The sequence below is a fragment of the Sciurus vulgaris genome (genome assembly GCF_902686455.1).
Source record: "Sciurus vulgaris genome assembly, chromosome: 8".
NCBI classification, from domain to species: domain Eukaryota; kingdom Metazoa; phylum Chordata; class Mammalia; order Rodentia; family Sciuridae; genus Sciurus; species Sciurus vulgaris.
This window is the reverse complement of record NC_136468.1, coordinates 88,840,447-88,863,526: the sequence shown is the minus strand read 5'-3', so window position 1 is coordinate 88,863,526 and position 23,080 is coordinate 88,840,447. Positions and strand designations below refer to the sequence as shown.

The 23,080-nt window shown below is 36.2% G+C and overlaps 1 protein-coding gene across 3 annotated transcripts in view; it reads right to left on the bottom strand.

Annotated features, from left to right (window-relative positions):
- Positions 1 to 18,340, bottom strand: part of TAX1BP1 (Tax1 binding protein 1) — a 76,483-nt gene extending 58,143 nt beyond the window's left edge. For 2 of the 3 annotated variants that reach the window (XM_079152555.1, XM_079152557.1), the window contains exons 1-2: positions 18,183 to 18,340; positions 10,975 to 11,143 (exon numbers count right to left, since the gene is read on the bottom strand). In XM_079152555.1, the coding sequence (XP_079008681.1) occupies positions 10,975 to 11,136 (162 nt within the window). In that variant the 5' untranslated portion in view covers positions 11,137 to 11,143; positions 18,183 to 18,340. Of the gene's footprint in view, positions 1 to 10,974; positions 11,144 to 17,970; positions 18,152 to 18,182 lie in introns of those variants that run through there. The other variant, XM_079152556.1, reaches the window with a different exon arrangement.
- Between the last annotated feature and the right edge of the window lie 4,740 nt (positions 18,341 to 23,080).

Below are 23,080 nucleotides of genomic sequence, written 5' to 3'. Positions count from 1 at the left end.
TGTTAACCCATCAATAAAAAACACTACATTAACAGAACGAAGGGGGTAAAAAAAATCATGTTTATTATCTCAAATGATGCAGAAAAGGCATCTGACAAAATTCAACACCCTTTTGTGATGACTAAGGAAAAAAAACAAACTAGGATTAAGAAGAAATGACCTGGGGCTGGGATATAGCTCAGTTCATAGAGTGCCTGCCTGTCAAGCACAAGGCCCTGGGTTCAATCCCCAGCACCACAAAAAAAAAAAAAAAAAAAAAAAAAAAAAAAAAAAGAAGAAGAAATGACCTCAGTATAAGAAAGGTCATATTTTTATGAAAAGCCTACAGCTAATACTGTATACTTGGTGGTAAAAATCTGAAAGATTTTCAAAATCAGGAACAAGGCAAAATGCCCCCTCTAAGCACTTCTATTTGACACAGTAATGAAAGTCTTAGCCAAAGCATTTAAGCAAGAAAAGCAAATAAAAGATATTGAAACAGAAAAATAAGTAAAATGATCTATTCACAGATGATGATCTCACAAATAAAAAACTGAAGTTTTCTTGCACACACAACACACACATACAACCCACTGTTAGAATTAATGAAGTCAGCAAAATTGCAGAATATAATATCAACATGCAAAAATCACTTGTATTTCTTTTTTTTTTTTTAAAAGAACATTTTATTCAAGGAAATCATATGCAAAGGCATCAGGAAATCCAAATAACATTTTGAAGACACACCAAATGATTAAGCTCACAGATTCAACATAGACATAATATCTCTTAAAGCCTAATTACGCCAGGACCTAAAAACTGAATGCAGGTGAAATTGAGGTTAGAGTTTTGTAGAATAAAGGATGGAAGGCTTCTGAAAGTAGTCTTTAATACAGACCAAGAGAATACGAGATACTTCTGGTGAGTTGGAAATATTTCATAATTTAAATGTAAACTCTACACAGCCAAAGAAGGAGAATAGAATGGTTAAGAATATGAAGTGGCAGTCAGGAAGTGAGCAGGGTGGATCACCCTAATTTTAAGGTCACTTTTTGTATTTCTATATACTACCAATGAACTAATAAAGGAATTAAGAAAATCATTTCATTTGCAATAGCATTAAAAATAATGAAACACTTAGTAATTAATTTAACCAAGAAGGTAAAAGACATGAACAGTGAAAGCTATAAAACATAACTGAAAAAAATTTAAAAAGACACTAATAAGTGGAAAGACACATTCATGGACTGGAAGACAATATTGTTAAAATGTCAATACTATTCAAAGTACTTTAAGTCTCAGTTTAATCCCTAATGAAGTCCCAGTGGTTCTTTTTTTCAGAAACAGAAAAAAAATTCCTAAAATCCAAGTGGAATTCTCATAGGTTCCCAAATAGTCAAAACAATCCTGAGAAAGAAAACTATAACTGAAGACCTTGCAGTTCCTGATTTTCAAAAATACATTATACAAAGCTACAGTAATCAAAACAGTATGGGTGTTGTCAAAACAGCAGACATAGACCAAGGGAACACAAGAGAGGGTCCAGAAATTAACCTTCACAAATAAGGTCAAATGATCTTCCACAAGGGTTCTAAAGCTAAAGCTACACAATGAAGAAAGGATAGTCTCTTCATCCAAAAAAAAAAAAGGTGCTGAGAAACCAGAATATCCACAAATGAAACAATGAAATTGGACATTTACCTTATATACAAAAATTAACTCAAAACAAATTGAAGAGCTAAGCATAAGACCTGAAACTATAAAACTTCTAGAATAAAAACAAAGGAGAAAACCTTTATGACACTGGATTTGGCAATGTTTCTTGGATATACCATCAAAAGTAGGCAACAAAAGCAAGAATAAACAAATAAGACTGTTATCAAACTTAAAAACTGTGAGGGAAAAAAAAAAAAGCTATCAACAGAGTGAAAAGACCATGTATCTGGTAAGTGGGTAATATCCAGAATATATAAAGAATTCAGTTTGATTTAACCATTCCATGATGTATACAAATATAAAATCATGCTATACACCATAGATACAATTTTTATTTATCAATTTAAAAATAATTTCAAAACCAAACTCCTAACACTCAACAACATTTAATTTTAAAAACAGGCAAAGGACTTGAACATTTTTTCAAAGAAAATATACAAATGAGGGCTTAGAGTAAGTGTAGCTCAATGGTACAGTGTTCGTAGCATGCCTAAGACCTAAGGTTCAATCCCAAGCACCAGTTTAAAAAAAAAAAAAAAAAAAGCATACACGTGGACCAAGAACAAATGAAAAATTGCTCAACATCAATAATCATCAAGCAAATGCAAATCAAAATCACAATGAGATATCACCTCATATTTGTTTCCAATATTTTCTACTATGGGATAAGGAAAAAAAATAACAAGAGTCAGGGAGAATGCAGAGAAACTAGGACCCTTGCACTCTGTTAATGGAAATGAAAATGACGCAGCTGCTATGGAAAACAGTATGGAGATTTCTCAAAAAAATTAAAAATGGAATTACCTATGATACAGCAATTCTACTTCTGGATATAAATCCAAAAAGAAGTGAAAACAGGATCTTGGGGTTGGGGAAGTGGCTCAGTGGTAACAGGGAAAATACATTAGCATGCAGGAGGAGGGGGTAGGTCAATCCCCAGTACAACAACAAAAAAGAAAGGAAACAGGACCTTGAAGGGAGATTTGCCCATCTATTCCCATAGAATTATGTACAACAGCCAAGAGGTGTAAGCAACCTAAATGCTCAGTAAGGGATAAAATGTCTAATGAAAATGTGGCAAATCAAAATCTTAATCATATCAAGGAAGAAGCTTAAGAACATTATTCTAACAAAATAAGCCAGCCACAAAAAGACAAATACTGCATGATTCCACTTATATGAGTTATCTAAAATACCCAAACTCTTAGAAAGTAGAATAATGATTGCCCAGGTCGGGGGTGGGGTCAGAGTTGTTCAGTTTCCATTTTGCAAAATTAAAAGTGCTACAGAACTTTTGCATAACAAGGTGAATGAAGTTAACACTACAGTACTACATAGCTAAAAATAGTTAAGGTGCCATATTTTATATTACATAGTTTTAAAGTTAAAAAAAAAAAAAGGAAAGGTGGCATGTGCCTATAGTCCCAGCTACTGAGGGGTAAGGCAGAAAGATCCACTGAACTAGAAAGTTCAAGATTAGTCTGTTGGGCAGGAAGAAAGGAAGGAGGGAAATGAGACTGGGGGATCAAGAGGAGGGGAGATACATTAAAAGATGTTTAGGGCTATGTTTGGTCCTTGCTATGTTTTCTACCACTGAATCATAATAGCTCTGCCTGTTCCTCAGCAGTAAACCAGAATGGTAAACACACTTTGCCTTCCTACCAGCATCCTATGTAAGAGAATGGACATCAGTGCTTTAAAAGATACCATGTATCCCATGCTGGACTGTTTGCACCAAAAACAGGTATGTAGAAAACTGAAACCACCAAAAAGTCGAGGCAAGATAAAAACCCAATTCTGCATTTCTGCAGTCCAAAATAGGAACTGCTTCAAACTCCTTCTAAAATTACACCAACAATTTTTAGGTTACTCAGGGAAAGAAATGTAAATTAAGAAGTCTCTCAATTTGGAAAGATAGAAAGAACAGGCAAGCTCCTTTGGGATGAGTTATGTCTTGCATCTATGTTCCCACAAGAAAGTATGTTAGAAATATACAAGATGGGCATCTGAAAATTGTGTAGAAGCCCATTACAATAATAATAAATCTTAACTAGAAGGGTCAATAAATCACGAAGTGTTGAAATCACAGGTTGTTTCTTGTTTTATCCTCATCACCTGGCTAAAAATTAATTCTTAATGCTGCAATGAGAATATTGATATGCAAGGAAACTTCCCTTTTATTCCATCAGTAGCAAGAATAAAGAAAATTATTACATTTAGAATTGTAATAGCAACTGACGGTAGAGGGAAGTGACGGGAGGGGAAGGAGCATGGGGTAGAAAGGATAAAAGTGAAACAGACATTATTACCTCATGTACATATATGACTGCATGACTGATGTGATCCTACAACATGTACAATCAGAAAAATGAGAAATTACACTTCATTGTATGATTTATCAAAATGTATAAATGTACTGTCACGTACAACTAATTAGAACAAATTTTAAAAATTAATAAAAAGATACAGTTAAAAAAAAAAAAAGAATTGTAATAGCAACTTAAACACTGAAAAACACGGGGAAGTCAGGTGTGGTGGTACACACCTGGCTCAGGAGGCTGAGGCAGGAGGATCCTGAGTTCAAAGCCAGCTTCAACAACTTAGTGAGGCCCCAAGCAACTTAGAGAGACTCTGTCTCTAAATAAAATATAAAAAGTGCTGGGGATGTGGCTCATTGGTTAAGTGCCCCTGGGTTCAATCTCAGGTACCAAAAAGAAAAAACAAAAACAGGGAGAACGTGGCAACACAGAGCTCAGGGACAAAATATTTAACAAAGACTGTAAAAATATATTGCTTTAAGGAGTTCATTTGAATTGGGTTAATCAGTGAACTGTGTCAAAAGATACTTACGCAGCTGCATCATAGCTGTATTTATTAAGGAAGCGACTACAGCAATGGATATTTTACATACTTTAGTTTGGAGAATTACAATTGTCATGGGCACCACTGTTCTGTATTACTGTAATTTCAAAATAAGAGGGAAAATGGAAATTAAACGAGACTGACATGGCAGGAAAAAAAACACGTGTTCTTTTTAAATAGGACTGTCATTTAGAAAACCTGTTGGGTAAGAAATAATGACTATACAGAAAATTCTGAGAGGGAATGTTCAGAACACCAGAATGCTATCTAGGTCATCTAATAAAGATAGTAACAAACCAGAAGAAACCATGAAAGAAAAAGGAGGAGAGAGAAACATTTGGGTGGGGAGAACACTCAAGAGAAAGCACTTATTAAAATAAAGTGAGCTCATTACATATCGATACAAGCCAGACTGCCAAGAAATACAAATAAGTTTAAAATAAGCCTATGGATTTTTCTTTTCTTTTTCTTTTTCCTTTTGAAAAGCACTCTACCACTGAGCTATACCCCCACACCACTTATAAAATTTTAACATTTTTAAAAATCTGATCTTTGGGGAAGGTGGGGGTACAATGGGTAGAAGCATTTTCTTTTTTTAATACGATATTATTTCTAAAAATCATTCTATCAAAAAATAGTAAAGCTGCTGGGCACAGTAGCACACACCTATAATCCCAACAGTTCAAGGAGGTTAAGACAGGAGGATCTCAAGTTCAAAGCCAGACTCACCAACTTAGCAAGACTCTGTCTCAAAATAAAAAATTCAAAAATGGACTGGGATGTGACTCAGTGGTTAAACAACCCTGGGTTCAATCACTGGTCTCAAAAAAAAAAAAAAAAAAAAAAAAAAAAAGAATAAAGCTCCTTCTGTTAAAACAAAACTGTGAAAATGCCTCAATGTACACAGGGAAGATGTAACACTGATTCTAAGGTAGAGATACCATAAATGGAATAAATATTCCTCCATGAGAGAATGTTATAGAACTTTTTATAAGAAAGTTGTGATAATCATAAGTACAAAAAACTCAGTACATGAAAAGAGGCAGGGCATGCAATGGTAACAACTACATTAAAAATATATGCATTAGAAAAAAGACCCAAAGTCTCTTTCCTTTAATAAAATACAACTAGAAGAAAATAACTTAAAACATTAACAATGCAAATTGCCACTTTTTAGGTCCTTATCTAATAACAGTATAATAACTATAGTTGGGTAATGGGACTGCTGGTTTTGTTAGTTTTATCATTTAAATTTCCCATTTTTTCCTAAATTATCTAAACTTATGATTAATTATTTTGCAAACAAAGAATGTTTTTTTAAACAGAAAATGGATGAAATGAGGCAGGCTTAGTAGACCTAAGGAAGAAAAAAAGGAGGAAGAAAAATATTAAAAATAAAGGAGAAGCAAGAAACAAAGGTTTTAAACAAGATATTCAAGCATAGTTTAGTTCTACTTTCTACACCAATCAACTCAGTTTTTTATCCAGTTGGCAGCATGATGCACTGACAACAGTACATTACAGGGAGGTTTTGCTTCCTAGTTCAGGATATACTGTTACTAATTAACTATGTGACTTACTACTATGTGACTTTGAACACAAACACTTAGCACTCCCAATTTCAACCAGAATAATATCTTTGAAAAGTGAGAACTATAAGACTATTTAAGTTTAAAACAATATCATGCCACTTTAGCATTACTATAAAATATTTTAATTATGAGATAATTTGTACTAACCATAAATGTAAACATAAATTCCTTACATATAAAACCAAATTCATAAACAAAGATAAAACTAAAAATTAATGTGATGTAACATTTTACTACAATGAATATTGGGTTTAATAATAAATATATGGCATCAGTGGGGAGGCTAAGGCAGGAGGATCTCACGTTCAAAGCTAATCTCCACAAAAACAAGGCACTAAACAACCCAGTGAGACCCTGTCTCTAAATAAAATACAAAACAGGGCTGGGGATGTGGCTCAGTGGTTGAGTGCCCCTAAGTTCAATGCCTGGTACCAAAAAAAAAGATACGGCATCAGATGCAGTTCTAAATCTTATGTTTTTTACTTTACTTCAAGTCTATCATTATATAAAATGCATACTGAACTTATTAGCAATATGTTAGTAATAATCTGTTGCTAATTTGGGATAATCAAATCTCTTAACTGGCAGAGAACAAAATTTTGCCAGTTTACAGAAGGTTTAAGTCTCATCTCCAACATGTAATGTATAACCATATGCTTACTTTTCTTAATGAAACTCAGTTCCTTCATTTGTAAAATGGATAGCATAACACTCAGATGAAAGATCTTTGTAAAGTATAAGAATATTAAACATGTTATATGCTTATTTTAGTTAAAATTAATATTGGAGGAAAGAGTGTAAAATGCTAGAATTTTATTTATTTACTTATTTATTTGGGGGGCTAGGGATCAAACCCAGGGCCCTGCATACGCACGGCAAGCATTCTATCACTAAGCTACATCACCAGGCCTTAGAAGCCAAAAAATAAAAATAAAAATTTAACCTGTAACCCAGTCTATATCCCTTGCTTGGATTCACTCATTTCCTTACCCAACTTGGACTTCACAGTCAGTTCATCATTTCAGTAATGCACTCAAAACCACCATAATATCCTTTATCCCCTTGATTTCCCTTTCCATTCCCACCCTTCTCTAACACCCAACTGGCACCCACTTTTGGCACTCTTCACTCAACTCTGAACACTGAACCTCTGTAAAAACAAAAAAGCATAAAACTGCTGCTCAGCAATTTCCTGGCTACCTATTACAACTTGCCATGATAGTCTTCTATAGTGGCAAGGCCAATCTTCATTCTCAAGTCCTCAACTCTAAGCATATGACCTTGCTCCTCCTGAGGTGCTATGAACTGTGCTACAGTCCCAATACAACTGATTGTTGACATGAATTCTATTTATGGATTATTACCTGCATTATTTCACTTTTTAACTTTAGTCTCTCATTATCCCACATAGAAAATTAGGAGTCTATATGTTCTTTTTACCTCAATTCTCTTCAAATTCCAATGTATCTCACCCAACATTACAAGATTCAAGTTCACTTCAAATTTTATTACTCCTTAAAAACTAGTACTCTTCAGCAGGGCTTGGTGATACACACCTGTAATTCCAGGCACTTGGGAGGCTGAGGAAGGAGGATCACACCTGGGCAACTTAGAAAGACTGTTGTTCAAAAATGTTTAAAAAGAGCTGGAGGTATAGGTCAATGGGACAGTACTTTTATAACACATGTGAGGCCCTGGGTTCAATAACCAGTTCTGACAAAAAGTATCCTTCAGTTAAATATTATGGTAATCCCTAATGTGATAAAAGCTAACCTTTTCCATTCATCTTCTAAAACTGATTATCTGTATCAGGCAAATCGAATTCCTTAACCCTTTCTCAAGCATACCACATGCCTTCCCATCTTCATTCCTTCCCCCGTACAACTCCTACCTGAGTACTCTCTCTCCCTGCCTATCAATACGGTATCTAACAAAATCATTTTGGAGGACAATTTATAGAATACATGTGGTATTTAAAGGGATGTAATGCCACAAATAGGGCAATTTTAATTTCAGGAATTTAAGTAAACAAATGAAAAAAGTAAACAAATGAACAAAATAAAAGTAGGCACGAAGCATTATTTAATGGTAAGAATTTAGCTACACTAATGTCCAATAGTAAGAAACTATTTCAATTAATTCATTGAACCAATTTAATGACTACATATACATATACATAAACTATGATGCATCAAAAGAATGTATATATTCTACACACATCATGCGTGTGTAATATTAGTTATTTTATATGGCTATACATCAGTGGTTTTCACACCAAGTTATAGTGATATTTTCTGTATTATCTGTTATCTGAAAGTTTACTACATGCTTAAAACTTCCTTTTTAGTTTTAAAATATGATCTAAGCAAAAAGAGATGGAAAGTATATTCCACACATCCCCCTCACACCTTGGCTCAGAGAAGAGTTACAATTCACAGAGTACATAAGAAAAGAGGTATTGCATTAGGGAAAAAAAATCAGGTAGGAATGACCCCTCCCCCAAAAAAATACAGCTGGAGATGAAGTCTTATAAAGGGTGGCAAACTAAGTTATTTGGTCTTTGCTTTATTCCACTGACAAAGTATTACTGAAGAATTTTTAGGGACTAGGGTTATAGCTCAGTGGTTCACCAGCAACCCCACACCCAAAAAAGTAACAAACAAGAGAATGATATATTTAAACTTTCAGTTTTTATTATAGATCAGATAGAGTAGCTTTCTTTTTAAAGCTTCCAATTCATTTTTTTTTTTTAATTTCATATCAGAGCAATTTAAAAAGCAGATAGAGGGAAAGGAATAAGAAGAAAAACAGGTGATCTATTGCAATACTCTTAGAAAAAGACACAGAGGGCACATCCCAGAGCAGTGATATTAAGGATACAGAAACACATAAGCAATAAAATTGGTGTATGAATTTGAAGGGAAAGTCATAGCTTTTGGCTTAGGTGATAGGCCATTAATGAAAAATGAAAAAAATACAAGAAATAAAAAAGTAGTCTTAAAGAAAAAGATGAAGTTCATCATATTAAAATATTTTTCAAGCAGCCTTATATATTATACAAAGACTCCCTAATGCCCCTAAAAAATAATCTAAAAACTGCTTAGCCTAACACCAAAGGTGTTCTGCAGATAGACCGAAACTTAACTCCAATCTCATCTCTCTCAACTTCCTTAGAGATTATGTACTACTTAAACAGCACGTTCTTACTCAGTTTAATTAGAACCTAAGAATTAACATTAAGAACATAGAAATCTGGGGCTGAGGATATAGCTCAGTTGGTAGAATGCTTGCCTTGCAAGCGTAAGGCCCTGGGTTCGATCCCCAGCACCACCAAAAAAAAAAAAAAAGAACATAGAATTCTTATTCTTATGAACATTATGGAAATGTCCTTCCTGTCCCTGTTCTCTTTTTTTCTCTATGATCCATTCTTGAAGAAAACACCAGTTCTCAATTAGTAACTTTAACCTGATATCAGTATCTTACAAAAAAAACAAAACTAACACTGACTCATAAAATGCTTACAATGACTGATTTTACAAGTCTAAAAACTGACAAGAAAAGTAAACAGACTCCTCTATTCAGGAGCATCAATGAATGAAGGATTCAACAGAAAGAAGAACTAAAATGTGATGTCAAAACTTTCTTCTGGGGGCTGGGGAGATAGCTCAGTTGGTAGAGTGCTTGCCTGTCAAGCATGAGGCCCTGGGTTCCATCCTCTGCACCGCCAAAAAAAAAAAAAAAATTTCTTCTGTCCCAATAGTTTTGCTGCCTTCTACCAGTTTTTCACTTTTAGAGGCTTCTAATGTACCTAATTCTAGCAGCTATTCCTATTTCTTTCTACTTTGCTCTTTTAACTTTTACAGGCTGGAGAATCAAAATTTTAAGCCTATTGAGATCATATCTATTTGGATACTCAGGAAATTACTTTCATTGCTTCCAAAGGACAGTAATATTTTGAATCTCCACTATATTCTAAAGAGGTATGGTTGCCAGAAAACTTCCAGCACAGGGAAGTACCACTGTAGTGACCATTTCAATATAATTTTCAAGAAAATATGATAAAAAATAGTTGGTAAAATATAAGGATTGGGACTCCTGTCATCAAAGTTTACTATATAACAAGTAAAACAAAATACTCTCCTAATACAGTGTAATGCAATATGAGCAATATTTACCCAATGTAGAATAAAAAAGAGACACTGAACCAGGTGCAATGGCACACACTTGTAATCCCAGCAGCTTGGGTAGTTGAGGCAGGAGGATTGTTAGTTTAAAGCCAGCCTCGGCAACTCAGCAAGGACCTAAGCAACTCTGGGAGACCCTGCCTCTCAATAAAATACAAAAAAGGGCTGGGGATATGATTCAGTGGTTAAGTGTCCCTGGGTTCAATCCCTGGTCACCGACACACGCCATCCCCCCAACACCTCCAAAAAAAGAGACAATGAAAAGTTATAGAGCTATATACAAGTAATCACAAATGACTGGAAAAGACAACAAATGATTTAGAAACCTGAAAGAAAAGTTTTTTTGGTTTTGTTTTGTTTTCAGGTAGTAACTGGACATAATGGGGTTTTCAGAAAGATTCTGAAAATTTATTCACATAACCTTAACAAAGTTGAACCTTTAGATCACAGAAAAGAAAATCTAACAAAATCATGTTTCCAACATGTTTTATACCACTGTGTAGTGTTATACTATTTCATGGTAATGTTTATAAAACTGAATCTTAATGTGGATACAAAGTTAGTATGAACTATTTCCCAATCTGTTTAAAAACAAAATAAGAAGTACCTACATGTAAGACATATTCAGAAAGCTTTCTTACCTTAAATATACCAACCCAATCTTTTGGATGTGGATGGATATATGGAGTTAAGGTATAATGACACTCCAGATGTGCATTAGGAAGATAACTCTTGGCCACATTTTGAAAGATGACATGAGCAAAGTTGGAAGTCTGCAAGGGGACTTCTTGAAAGGATGTCATTGTGAATCTGAAACAAGTAAGGCACATACATTAAATGATACCAGCAAAGAAATTTATATCTTCAAAAATAACTTTTAATGTAAATTTCATGTTATAAATATTGAAACTGTTTCTTAAAAATGTGATTAAATATTTTAAAAATTGAGAAATAAGTAAGCCAATATGGTTCAGAAAGTTACAAGGTAATTTGAAAACCAAAAGCAAAAAAAAACTCTCCAGGAAAGCCTAGTCCCGTTTCTATTCCAACCAAAAGCAAATGAACTGGAGGTGTTTAAGTGTACACACTGATCCCTAGCAACAGACACTAAGAAAGAGAAATAGGGATAGTTAAAATTCAATATTTTATTGGCTACCGGTCAATTAACTTTTCCTTTCTATACAGAATCCTTGGACTTTATCATCTCCCTCCTCTCTCCAGGTTCTAGGCTCTAATAATTGAACCTGATGCTAACCTCTCTTTGTCAGCATTCTTGCCCCATGTTTTGATCCCTTGGACCAGCATTTCTCAACCCTAGTTTCACATTAGAATCATTAGGGCCCTTTAAGAAGAGAAACAGATGCTGGATGTGATGGCGGATGTCTGTAATCAGATATTGGGAAACATGGCGAGAGGGTCACAAGTTCAAGGCAAGCCTTGGCAACCTATGGAGACTGCCTCAAAATTTTTACAAAATTAATAGCCAGATATAGGCACACACCTATAATTCTACAGAATCGGGATCCTGAGACAGGAGGATCAAAAGTTCCAGGCCAGCTTCAGCAAGTTAGGAAGGCACTAACAAGATAGCAAGACTGTCTCAAAATAAAACACAAAGGGCTAGTGATGAAGCTCAGTGGTAAAGTCTCTGGATTCAACTCCTAGTACAAAAAAAAAAAAAATCTACAAAATTAAAAGGTCAGGAATGTAGTTTAATGGCAATGCACCCCTGGTCCAATCTACCGTACCACAATAAATATATAATAAAAGAAAAAAGGTGGGCATAGTGGTGTACCCCTATAATCCCAGCAACTCAGGAAACTGAGGCAGGAGGCTCTCAAGTTTGAGGTCAGCCTCAGCAAGTTAGTAAGATTCTGTCTCCAAATAAAAATTAAAATGACTGGGTTATTCAATCCCCAGTCCAAGAGAAAAAAAAAAAAAAGTGATGACTTTCTGGAAGTGGGACCTGTGCAGATGTGTTTATATGAATAAAATACCCCCATTCCCTAGATCTCTAAGTAATCTTAATCCTAGATGCAGCCAAGATAGAGAACAGTTACTTACAACTGACCCAACTCAACTATTTTAAGTCTTTACCATTTCCATAGATCCTAGACCCAACCAGCCTTCTTGAACTTCAGATACAAGTTTGTTGAAATCTCTTAAAGTACATAAAATCTGTGCTGGTCTATTTGAAATAGCTCAGCCTATTTGTTCCTCTCTATCTATACTAATTCCATCCTTTTATTCTGGGTTCAAGGATCCTACCTTGACTTCTAACATCTTCCATATATTTACTGATTAAAAATAAAATAATATTAAAACATAAAAGTATAATATTAATCAAATGCTGATAAAAATCTATTAGAGATTCAATGGATGCTCACTAACTTTGTAAACACCAGGCATTAAATTGCAAATGAACAGTGAGGATGAATTATAAAAACTGTAAGATCCAAATGTTTTCCCTATTTTGTGCACTACTTTTGAGAGAAAGGGAACAACTGAGGATTTACTTTAAAAAGAAATTTATAAACCAAGCACTGTTAGCACATGGCCTATAATCCTAGTGACTCAAGAGGCTGAGGCAGGAGGATGCCAAGTACAAGGTTAGCCTGGGCAACTTACCAAAACCGAGTCTCATGTCTCATAACCAAAAAAAAAAAAATTTTTTTTTAAGGTAGGGAGTGGGGTGGGCTAGGTATGTAGCTCAGTGGTAGAGAACCTGCCTAGCATACCCAACTCCCAGTACTGTGAGAAAGGAAAAAAAGCAACCTAAGAGTATGTCACAGGCTCAATACAATTATCTATTCTACAGTACACATAGGAAACTATGACTGACCTTATAGCACTTGGTTCTGAGTTATTAAACAGGAATCCCTGTAATAATGGAAGGAAAGGAGGCAAGATTTTTGCTAATCAACTGAATGTAACTTCCTTCACAATTCCATGAAATTCATACAGAGCAAGGACAGCAGAATCTTCTGGCTTCCCCTCTGTTTAGTACCGCTTTATCAAACAATAAATGGAACATCTCATACAGAGACTGCCCATCATGATCCAGGCAGCTACTGCGATAAAAAAGACTAATTGTTTTAGCCTCTCCCAACCTGATGTTCGAAAGAAGTCTAAGGTGAAGCGTATATTCAGTAACAATCCTTTACCTCTGCACTAACAAAAGGACTTCCCTACCAACAACCCTATTTCACAGAAGGACTTAATTGTGAATACTCTGCCTAGAAACCTAAAGTCTTTGAGAAAATGAAAGGTAGCACTTAAAAACATTGGGGAACTCTACCAATAATAACTGAAGAGCTCTATTATTTTATTTGAATTGTCTGAGCTAATCTTAGATCACCAAAAGGTCATAATACTAATGATCTGCATCATAATAATGTTTTCAAATCAGTGGCTTCACAAAAAAAAAAAAAAAAAAAAAAAAAAAAAAAAACAACATTTTCAACTTCCTTTAAAAATATAGGACTGGTTGTAAGATCCCAATGAAAGAAACTATAGCTAAATCAAGTGAACCAACATCCATTAGATAACAACCACAATAACTAGGTTAAGCAAATCTATATTGTTTTCCCATAAAGTAAGTGAATATTCAGGTGTATTTGAGGAAGATATTCATTAAGGAAATGAACTAGCTCACCATAAGTTTTCGTTGTTTTTAATTAAAAGATATTTAAGGATGAAGCTTTTCCTCAAAATTCAACTCCGTTTAAGAGTTTAAACCTTTGTTCAACCTCAATTTTTTTTAATCCATAATCCAACCTTACACTTCATTGTTTTTTAGATATAAAATGCCAAATGGGTACAGACATGTGTATTTAAGTATGTATATGTAAATAGATCTAAAGGAATTTAAAAAAAATACTCGCCATATAGTTTTTACTCATGAGGGACATGTGAAAAGAGGACTAATTTTTTTTTTTTTTTTTTTTTTTTTTTTTGGTGCTGGGGATCGAACTCAGGGCCTTGTGCTTGCAAGGCAAGCACTCTACCAACTGAGCTATCTCCCCAGCCCGAGGACTAATTTTTAAAAATTATTGTTTGCCTTCTACAGATGTACATAAGCAACCTTTATTGTTCTAAATGACCAAATTAACATAAAATCTCATTTTTAAATCCTCCCCAAAACTCAAGTGTTTAATAGAAAACACATTACACTTTAAATACATTCATGATGCTCATGTCTGAAGAGTAAGAAAATTTATGATCACCCTAGTAATAGCCTTCAATCTCTCACCAACTCTCTAAAATTTCGATGCTATTATAATTATAGAATTTTTTTTTTTTTTTTTTTTTTTTTTTTTTTTGTGGTGCTGGGGATTGAACCCAGGGCCTTGTGCTTACAAGGTAAGCACTCTACCAACTGAGCTATATCCCCAGCCCTATAATTATAGAAATATTTTATAAGTCATTCTACTATCCTTGTTATTTTTTATTTTTATTAAATTATAATACAGTTTTGTTATATTAAAAAACATGAACAAGGATAGATGCAACCTGAAAATTACATCACAAATCAATTCATTTTAAATTAGTAAAATAAAATGTGTAATTCCCGTACAGTCCCTATGGTTCACTTCTTCCACAGATAAGAAATAGAATGAAGTGATGGAAAAGCTTATACAAATGCTGGAATTCACTAAGAATGCCAAAGCCACGCATGCACAAGGCCCAGTAGAGAAGCAATACGCAAAGTCACTGCATCACCTTGTGGTAATGCCTGGGAAGTGTAGCTTTACTGATACTCGGAAAAAAAGTAAAATCTTCATCTCAGTTGGAAAGAGGAAATTCAGCTTTTACATATAAAAGTGAAAATGCACCACTTTACCATATCAAATTCTGCTCCCTCTACTCTAAAATACATCTCCAGAAACAGCACTGTAAAATAGCAAGTCAAGAATAAGTAAAAATTTTCCAGTCAATAATTAAAGGGCCAGACACACCTGAGAAGCAGTGTCTGAAATGCATATATACGTGCTGACTACAGTGCCCTCTTCCAGGTTTTCAACCACATTCCCTAAAGTTGTTACCTCTTGAATTCCTTTATATATGCCATGCTATAAATTTTCATTATAAAGTCTTTGGTCTAAATCCCAATTTTGTTATTTTGGGAATTCATTAATATCTAAAGAAGAAGTTAAGTAATACATAGTGGGACCTAGGTTATATCCATCTAAGATAAATTTGAAGGGTGGGGGAAGCATTTCAGTGATATCTTTACTTTCTCCTTTTGAACTTTTAAAAACCCAAAACAGATCTGCCTCTTGTTATAGTGTTTTTCCAATGGCTACTGATTACTTCACTGCATTTAACTAACCCCAAAACACAAGCCTTAGTCAACTTAGTAGAAAAAAAGAAATACATTAAGAACATCTTCATATTACAGCATATAAAGTCCAAGTAAACTTTTTAAATATTTAACATACCAGTCAGAATAAGATGAATTTTATCATGTGTGATAATATGATGACTATATTTTTAAAGTCCTTATCAGTTAAGAGATGTTCAACTAATTATAGATGAAATGTCTTGACTTCTGGAATTTGTTTTAAAAACTCCAGGGGAAAAAACAAATGTGATGGAGGGCATAACAGAACGAGATTGGCAAAATCTTGTTTCATTTTACTGTTCATTCTTTTTGTATATGTCTGAAATTTTCCATAATAAAGTTAGTAAAATCAAAGCAAATACATAAGCATATTAGCTGAAAATGTAGCTTAGTCAAGTGAGAAGCCCTGGGTTCAATCCCTAGTACTGAAGAAAAAGGAAAGAGAGTAAGAAGTAGACTTAGTAGTAAAAATTCAGTTTATCACTTGATGCAGTAGAAACACTATGCATTTTTTAATATGAACATTTAGAAGTGTCATAACAGGTAGTGGTTGGCAGAGTTAGCAAAGATTCCAAAATCTTCATTTTAAAAAAATATGAACTTTGAGTGGGCTGGGGATATAGCTCAGTTGGTAGAGTGCTTGCCTTGCAAACACAAGGCCCTGGGTTCAATACTCAGCACCACAAAAACAAACAAAAAAATATGAACCTTGAAAAATTATCTCCAGACTTCAGTTCTGGAGGACACAAAAACATCTAAAGGGTTAAAATGTCTAGTATTCAGTTTCCAATTACTTCTAATTAAGCTCAAACACTCAGCTGGATTACAGACCTCTTTACTCTGGAAAAAAACTGTTATCAGCAATATTTCTGGAAAGCTAAAGCAAAGGCTTCAGTCTATTAATTTGCACGCTTGCAAACATTCCAATCTCCATAATCCTTTACAACTGAGCGCCTGAGACACTGCCTACGTCACTACCTTTTAAATTTATATCTGTAAGTTGATTTCTAAAATGCTATGACCTTGACCCATAAGTATTAGGGGAGAAAAAACTTTTATCCTCTTCTAAAGGTTTATTTAAGACAAAATAAGCTTTAAAAAGTCAGAATGCATAAAGCCCAAATTTTACAGAGTGATATTCACATGGCTACAAATCTGCTGCCCGCAGTTTAAGAATGTGGTGACTAGAAAACGTATAAAGTCGCTCTTTGAAGCTAAACAGATTGCAAAAAATAATGTGGCTTAATAAATCATTCCTAGCATAATCAAATAATCCTTCAAGACATCAAGTTTACCTTTAAGAAGAAAAGAACGAAGGAAAGAGCTCGGCCTCAGTTCCTCTTACATATCTGAAGGGCACTTTGAGGACAATCAGCCCATTTCAGATTAATATTATTTAAATGATCTTTTTAAATGCTTTCGGAACTGAGTGCCAAAATTATATTTAGTAACTGCTCGTGCACAATTCGTAGAAATTTTGCCAAAACTGAAAGATTTGCTCATCTAAATCTAACATATAACTATCTTATAAAACCTAAAATCTAATATATGTACAAAGTCATATGCCACAGCGTTTCCTAACAAAACTGTTATCAAGAACGTACAATGTATTTCTCTATTGCGAAACAGAGAAACAAACACCAGGTAAATCCTAACAGATTTCCCGAGCAAGAAGCGCCAGTCGAGACTCGTCCACCACCTGCAGACCTGCAGGCTGGGGCGAGGGAGTGGATATGGGAGTTAAGGGAGGGAGAGTTATGAGTTATGATACACAGAAAAGTTGACTAAGAAAAGAAAAATGTGACAGTCCTCGGGAGACTTCCTGAAAACCTCTTCAAGAACCGTCAAGGTGGGGGCGGGGGTGCTTTACAAACGGATTAAGAACTAACTAATCCCTAGCCCAGGTGAAGCAGGAATCGGGCCAAAACAGCTAGCCACGCCCGCGGGCCTCCAATGTAGGCGGCGCAGAGAGTCTCCGCCTCTTTCTCCACTGGCGACTCAAACCAAAACAGTTTGGTAGTTCTCTGCAGAGGCAAACCCGAGCGTCCTTGCGGGACCCGCCTACATGTTTTCCCTAGCCTACACACACTGCCCTCAAAACAGTCACCCTAGAGTTGAGTCTTAGAAGAGTCTCCCGCTCCCAGAGGGTCACCCGTGTCGCTCGCCCCCAGCCAAAGTGCCCGGTCGCGTACACCAGTCTTGAACCGCAAAGGCCTAGCCCACCCGCTTCCCCGCAATGAGGCTGCCCCCCTCGCCTTTCCAACTGCACGACTGGCCCGAGTCGCCCACGCACCAGTCACAACCACCGTCCGGTAGAGAAGAACCATTCTTGGGAAGGAAAACATCGTCATTTGGCAGTATCGTCACCACGGAGACCATTTCCAAGACTCGCCAGGCCCCTAGATTCTAAAGACTTGGCGGGGGGACGTAGGAAGAGCCCCAACAATACTCCAGTGGCGGTCCGCCCCGCAGGAGCCGGTAGAGCGGGCCGGAAAGGCACCTTACCAAGGGAAGGGCTCCCAGGCCGAGGGGGAAATGTTAGACTGGCTTCCACTCCGGAGCCGCCATCAGCCGTCTAACCTCTTCCGCCACCACCTCCTCCTTCCACCGACCGGCTACAGTTCCCCTCAGAGCCGAAAGCCGGTGCCACGTCACTTCCGCCCTTGGGGAAGCCCCTTCCGCCGCCGTCGCCGCGCAGGCTCGACCCGCCCAGCCCGCAGCTGCACCTCTACGCCCACCGAGCACGCACACGCAGACACAGTTCCCTGCGTCCAGCCGCCTCGACCCGGAACGGCCAGACCCGGAGCGGGGAGGGCCTTTTCCTTTTCAGCTGTCCCTCTGCTGTCTTTGGCCTTGGCCTTTTCGCTCAGCGACCTATTCGCAACAAAACAGGATCCGTTTGAGACTTTAAGTAACTTACTAGCGAGATGGAAAGGTCGCCCAGAGGTATTTAGGACACTACCTTGTCACTGCTTGCCTCATACAAATCTAAGCCACCTGTTTTATAAGGAAATAGCCTGAGACGTGTTGAGAGCGACCACGGTTAGGCTACAATCCCTGAACCCCAAAGCTTTCTCAAAACTCCTGAGTCCTGTGCTTTTTGAACTATGATGTTTTTGTTAATTTTAAAGACCTGTTTCTCCTGGAAGCTTTTATATTTTAGAACTCTAAAAGTGTCTATTCGCCGACACTCCACAAATGGCCTCTTTACACCACATTTCTGTGAAGTGTTAACTTTTTTTACATCTACATTATTTTGTGTGAGTGAATTTTGTATTTCTGTTTAATTGTAATTTCTAAAATCACTTGACTGTTACATATCTTACCTTCCTGTTTTAGGCATTCAGTTTGAATCCTAACTACACGGAAACAAGTATTTTCTATTAGAATTCATCATTTCCTGTGTTGCCATAAAAAATCCTCATAAAATTTGCAGTATCATCAGTGAAGAAAAAGTAATAAATTAGCTCACTTTAACTCTTGAAACACCTAATAAATAATATACAAAATCCTCTCCTGTACTTGCATCTTTGCTTCCAAATATTTGAGATGACATTAGTTTAATGGAATCAGAAAATGTTTAATACAAACTAAAATAGATTAATGTATTTAGTGCAGGTATTTTTATTTCGTTATTCTTAATTTCCAGGAAGGTCTTTGTTTTAGAATTTTAACTTGCTCTATTCCTTTTAATAATGATCTCTTGAATTTTTATACCATATTTCTCCGAGAAAAACAAAACTATATCCTCTCATTTTTGAACTGGATTAAAAAAAAAAAAAAAAAAAAGTGTTGTATATATGGCAGTGAGATGTGAATCCAGATTTCCTCAAATGAAACCTTTCTGCCAGATGAATTTCAGAACTCAGAATTTTTTCAGACTTTAGAGAAGTATACTTTATGTTTAGGAGAGGAACCCATAATCAAGGTAACATGGTGCGGTGGAATTATAAATACCATACTAAGTAGGATTAATGAAACTTGTAGTCTCATTTCAGAGCAGGTTTTTCAGATCAGGTTTTGCCACTTTGCCACCTTGACTTCAGGTGAAGTCAAGTTTTAAAGGCAAACAGGTCAGGACAGGTTTTGCCATCAAATGTTAAGAAAACATTTTATTTTCTATGTTTTAGGAGGAGTTCAAAATAGCAGATATGGTAACAACCATTCAAAGAATTATTGGGAAGTCAATCACTGAGCAACTCAACAATTTTTCTGGAACAATTATACTTTCAGGGCAGTTGTCCTAACTTACCACATCTATGTTTTCTTTGGGAAAATATATTGATTTGATCTAAAAGACATTGTTCCTTTATTTAAAGACTTACGCAAAGTGAAGAAGAAATGAATCCTTGAAAATTGAAGTAACTGAAGTATAAAAAATAGTAAGATTTTTCAGAGATGGGAGAAGTCAGAATAGACCAGCATAGCAGTACATTTTTCACTTAACTTCAATCTTAGGGTAGGCCTAGACTGTTAAATTAGGTAAAAGAAGTCAGTAGAAGACTTCCCCATCAGGATGTAAGAGCTTAGGCAAAGGAACCTGGTAGGAAGAAGATTGTTAACATAAAATAATAATTCCTATTTATGAAATACACTGCACTTTCTAGACACTGTACTAGATACTTAGTTGACTCCACTCCCCATAGCAGCCCTATAAGTTAAAATCCTCATTTTGTAGAGGAATAGAGGCTCAGAAATTAAATGACTTGCAATTAATCACAAAAGAGAGAACACAACTGAACTTGAGCCTGACTCCAAAGTTCATATATTTCCCATCATGACATGTTTCTCTTTGATAAGTGTTATTTTGTTCATTTACTACATGCTCTGGAAAAAACAGAATAAAGAATGAATTCTTCCCTAAAGTTGCTTAAAACCTGCTTAAGATATATATTACAAGATTGGATAGTTGTTAAGTTTGTAGGAAGTGTACTTTTTTTTTTTAGTTTTCGATAGACCTTTATTTTATTTATTTATATGTGGTGCTAAGAATCCAACCCAGTGCATCACATAAACTAGGCAAGCTGTCTACCACTGAGCTACAACCCCAGGCAGCAAGTGCACTCTTTTTATTTATTTATTTATTTATTTATTTTTGGTACTGAGGTATTGAACCCAGGAGCGCTCTGCAGCACTGTAGAGACAGGGTCTCAAAGAGTTGCTTAGTGCTTTGCTTTTGCTGAGGTTGGCTTTGAACTCATGATCCTACTACATTAAGGGTAATTTTCTCTAACAAACTTGTTACTGACTGTGTTAATCATATGCTTTACCACTAAAGATTATGTCTGGGATGCTTAGCAATAATTTTGAAGTTAAAATTGAGTGTCTGGGGAAGTTTCTTGCATTATTGAGGGAAGAAACTATAATTTATGATACTAAGAAATAGCCTGCAGGGGTTTATACTTGAGTAAGAACTTTGCCCCAACTAGATCCTAAGAGCGTTCTTTGTTCTTGTGCAGGTGAAAGGTCAATGGGATGTAAACATTCTCTAACATCCCTTCTTTATCTTGAGAAGAGGAATAGTCAGCATAGCACTTTGCTTTGTGCGTGTGAATGTGCCAGTAGTGCCCAGAGGGTTGTTACTGGGGATTGAACCCTGGGGCTCACACATGCTAGGTAAGCGATCTACTACTGAGCTCTATCCCTAGCCCCTTTATTTTTTATTTTGATACAGGCTCCCACTAAATTGCTCTGGATAGCCTCAAACTTGAGATCCTCCTTAGCCTCCAGAGTAGTTGGAATTAGAGGCATGTGTCCCCTCTTCCCTATAGTACTTTGCCATTTTGAGATACTTAAATTCAACAAGTTTCTTCCCTTTCAGTGTTCCTTTTTAAATAACTCCTTTTTATGAGTCACTTGTATAGCAATGGTAATTAAAGTTATTTTAAGAAAATGTTATTAAGATATTGGTAAAGTATTGAAAGAATGGACATTTTTTAAAGCTGTTCTCTGTTCCCAAACAGAGAGTAAAAGAGTAAATTGAGCCTGATAGCCAGATAGTGCTCAAACAGTAGGATTACCAGAAACTATTGACCAGAATCTACAGCCTGTTGTAAAACATTGTGAAACATGTTGTCAGCAAACCCAGACCCCCTTTGAAATTTCCTGGCAGCTTTGTTCCCCCTTTTCCCCCTTTCATGTGTGACCCTCCCGATGTGTGGTTTCTGCCTTTATAAACCTACAAGATTTTCTGCTAGGGACTCGACTCCTGGAGTTGGGTCCCAGCGCGCTGGAATAAACACCTCTTGCGGTTTGCATCAAGTGACGCCTCCTGCGGTTGATTGGGGTTGCCGTCCATCCATGGGACAGAGTTGGGGTTTCCTTTTTGGGGGCCTTACATTATATTTGAACAAAGGCTATATCAAAGTTTTAAGTTGAAATGTGTTTTTATTTCCACAGTTGCCAACACCTCCCACTTTCTCAGGAACATACATGATCTCTTTTTTATATTCAAGCCCTGCATTGCCACTGGATCTTCCCCATTGTTTTCTAAACATGCTCAAGTCTCTTTCATTTAACATTTTAAAACTTGCCCTGCTCTGAATTTCTCTCTAACTGCTACTGTCTTTTGTCTTCACCTTCACAATCAAATTTCCCATATCTAGAAAGAATTCTCTATATTGCACTTCATTATTTCCCACCCATTTCACCCCACTTCATTCTGGATGCTGCCTCCTCTTATCAAAACAAGTTGCATTAAGATCCTAAAGTACAAAATGTGCTCTAAAGAGACAAATCCATCTTAATATTCACGCACTTCCTTTGTTTTGGGTTTTTTATTTGGTTGGTTTGGTTTGGGTTTTTTTGTTTTGTTTTGTTTTTAACCAAGAATTGAACCCAGCAGCACTTAACCACTAAACCACATCCCCAGCCCTTTTTTTGTATTTCATTTAGTGACAGGGTCTCACTGATTTGCTTAGGGCCTCAATAAGTTGCTGAGACTGCCTTTGAACTCTCGGTTCTCCTGCCTCAGCCTCCTGAGCCACTGAGATTACAAGTGTGTGCTGCTGATACCGCTGTTTAACAGTGACGAGTTCTGCTCCCTCTAATGTTGAAGTTTGAATACTAGAGAAGCACGCCAAGGCAAGCATATTAAGCAGGTTTTATTTAAAGGTAATAATTAGACTTCTCCCGGGAGGAAGAAGGGGGACATGGCTGATGTTCTAAAGTCCCAAGAAGTGAGGGCACCCTACATCTTTTATAGGTTCAGGTCTCTTTTGTTCTCCAGTTCTCTCCCCACTTATCTCTCCTTCCTGCCTACTTGACTAGGCCTGGTTTTGCATAAAGTGAAAAGCCGTGGGCAGGAGGAAGGCCAAGGTGATTCAGCCAGGCAAGGGCCCAGGGGGCATTAATTAGTAGCTCCATTTTGCAGTCCTTGATAAAGGCAGGTGAATTTGGTAATC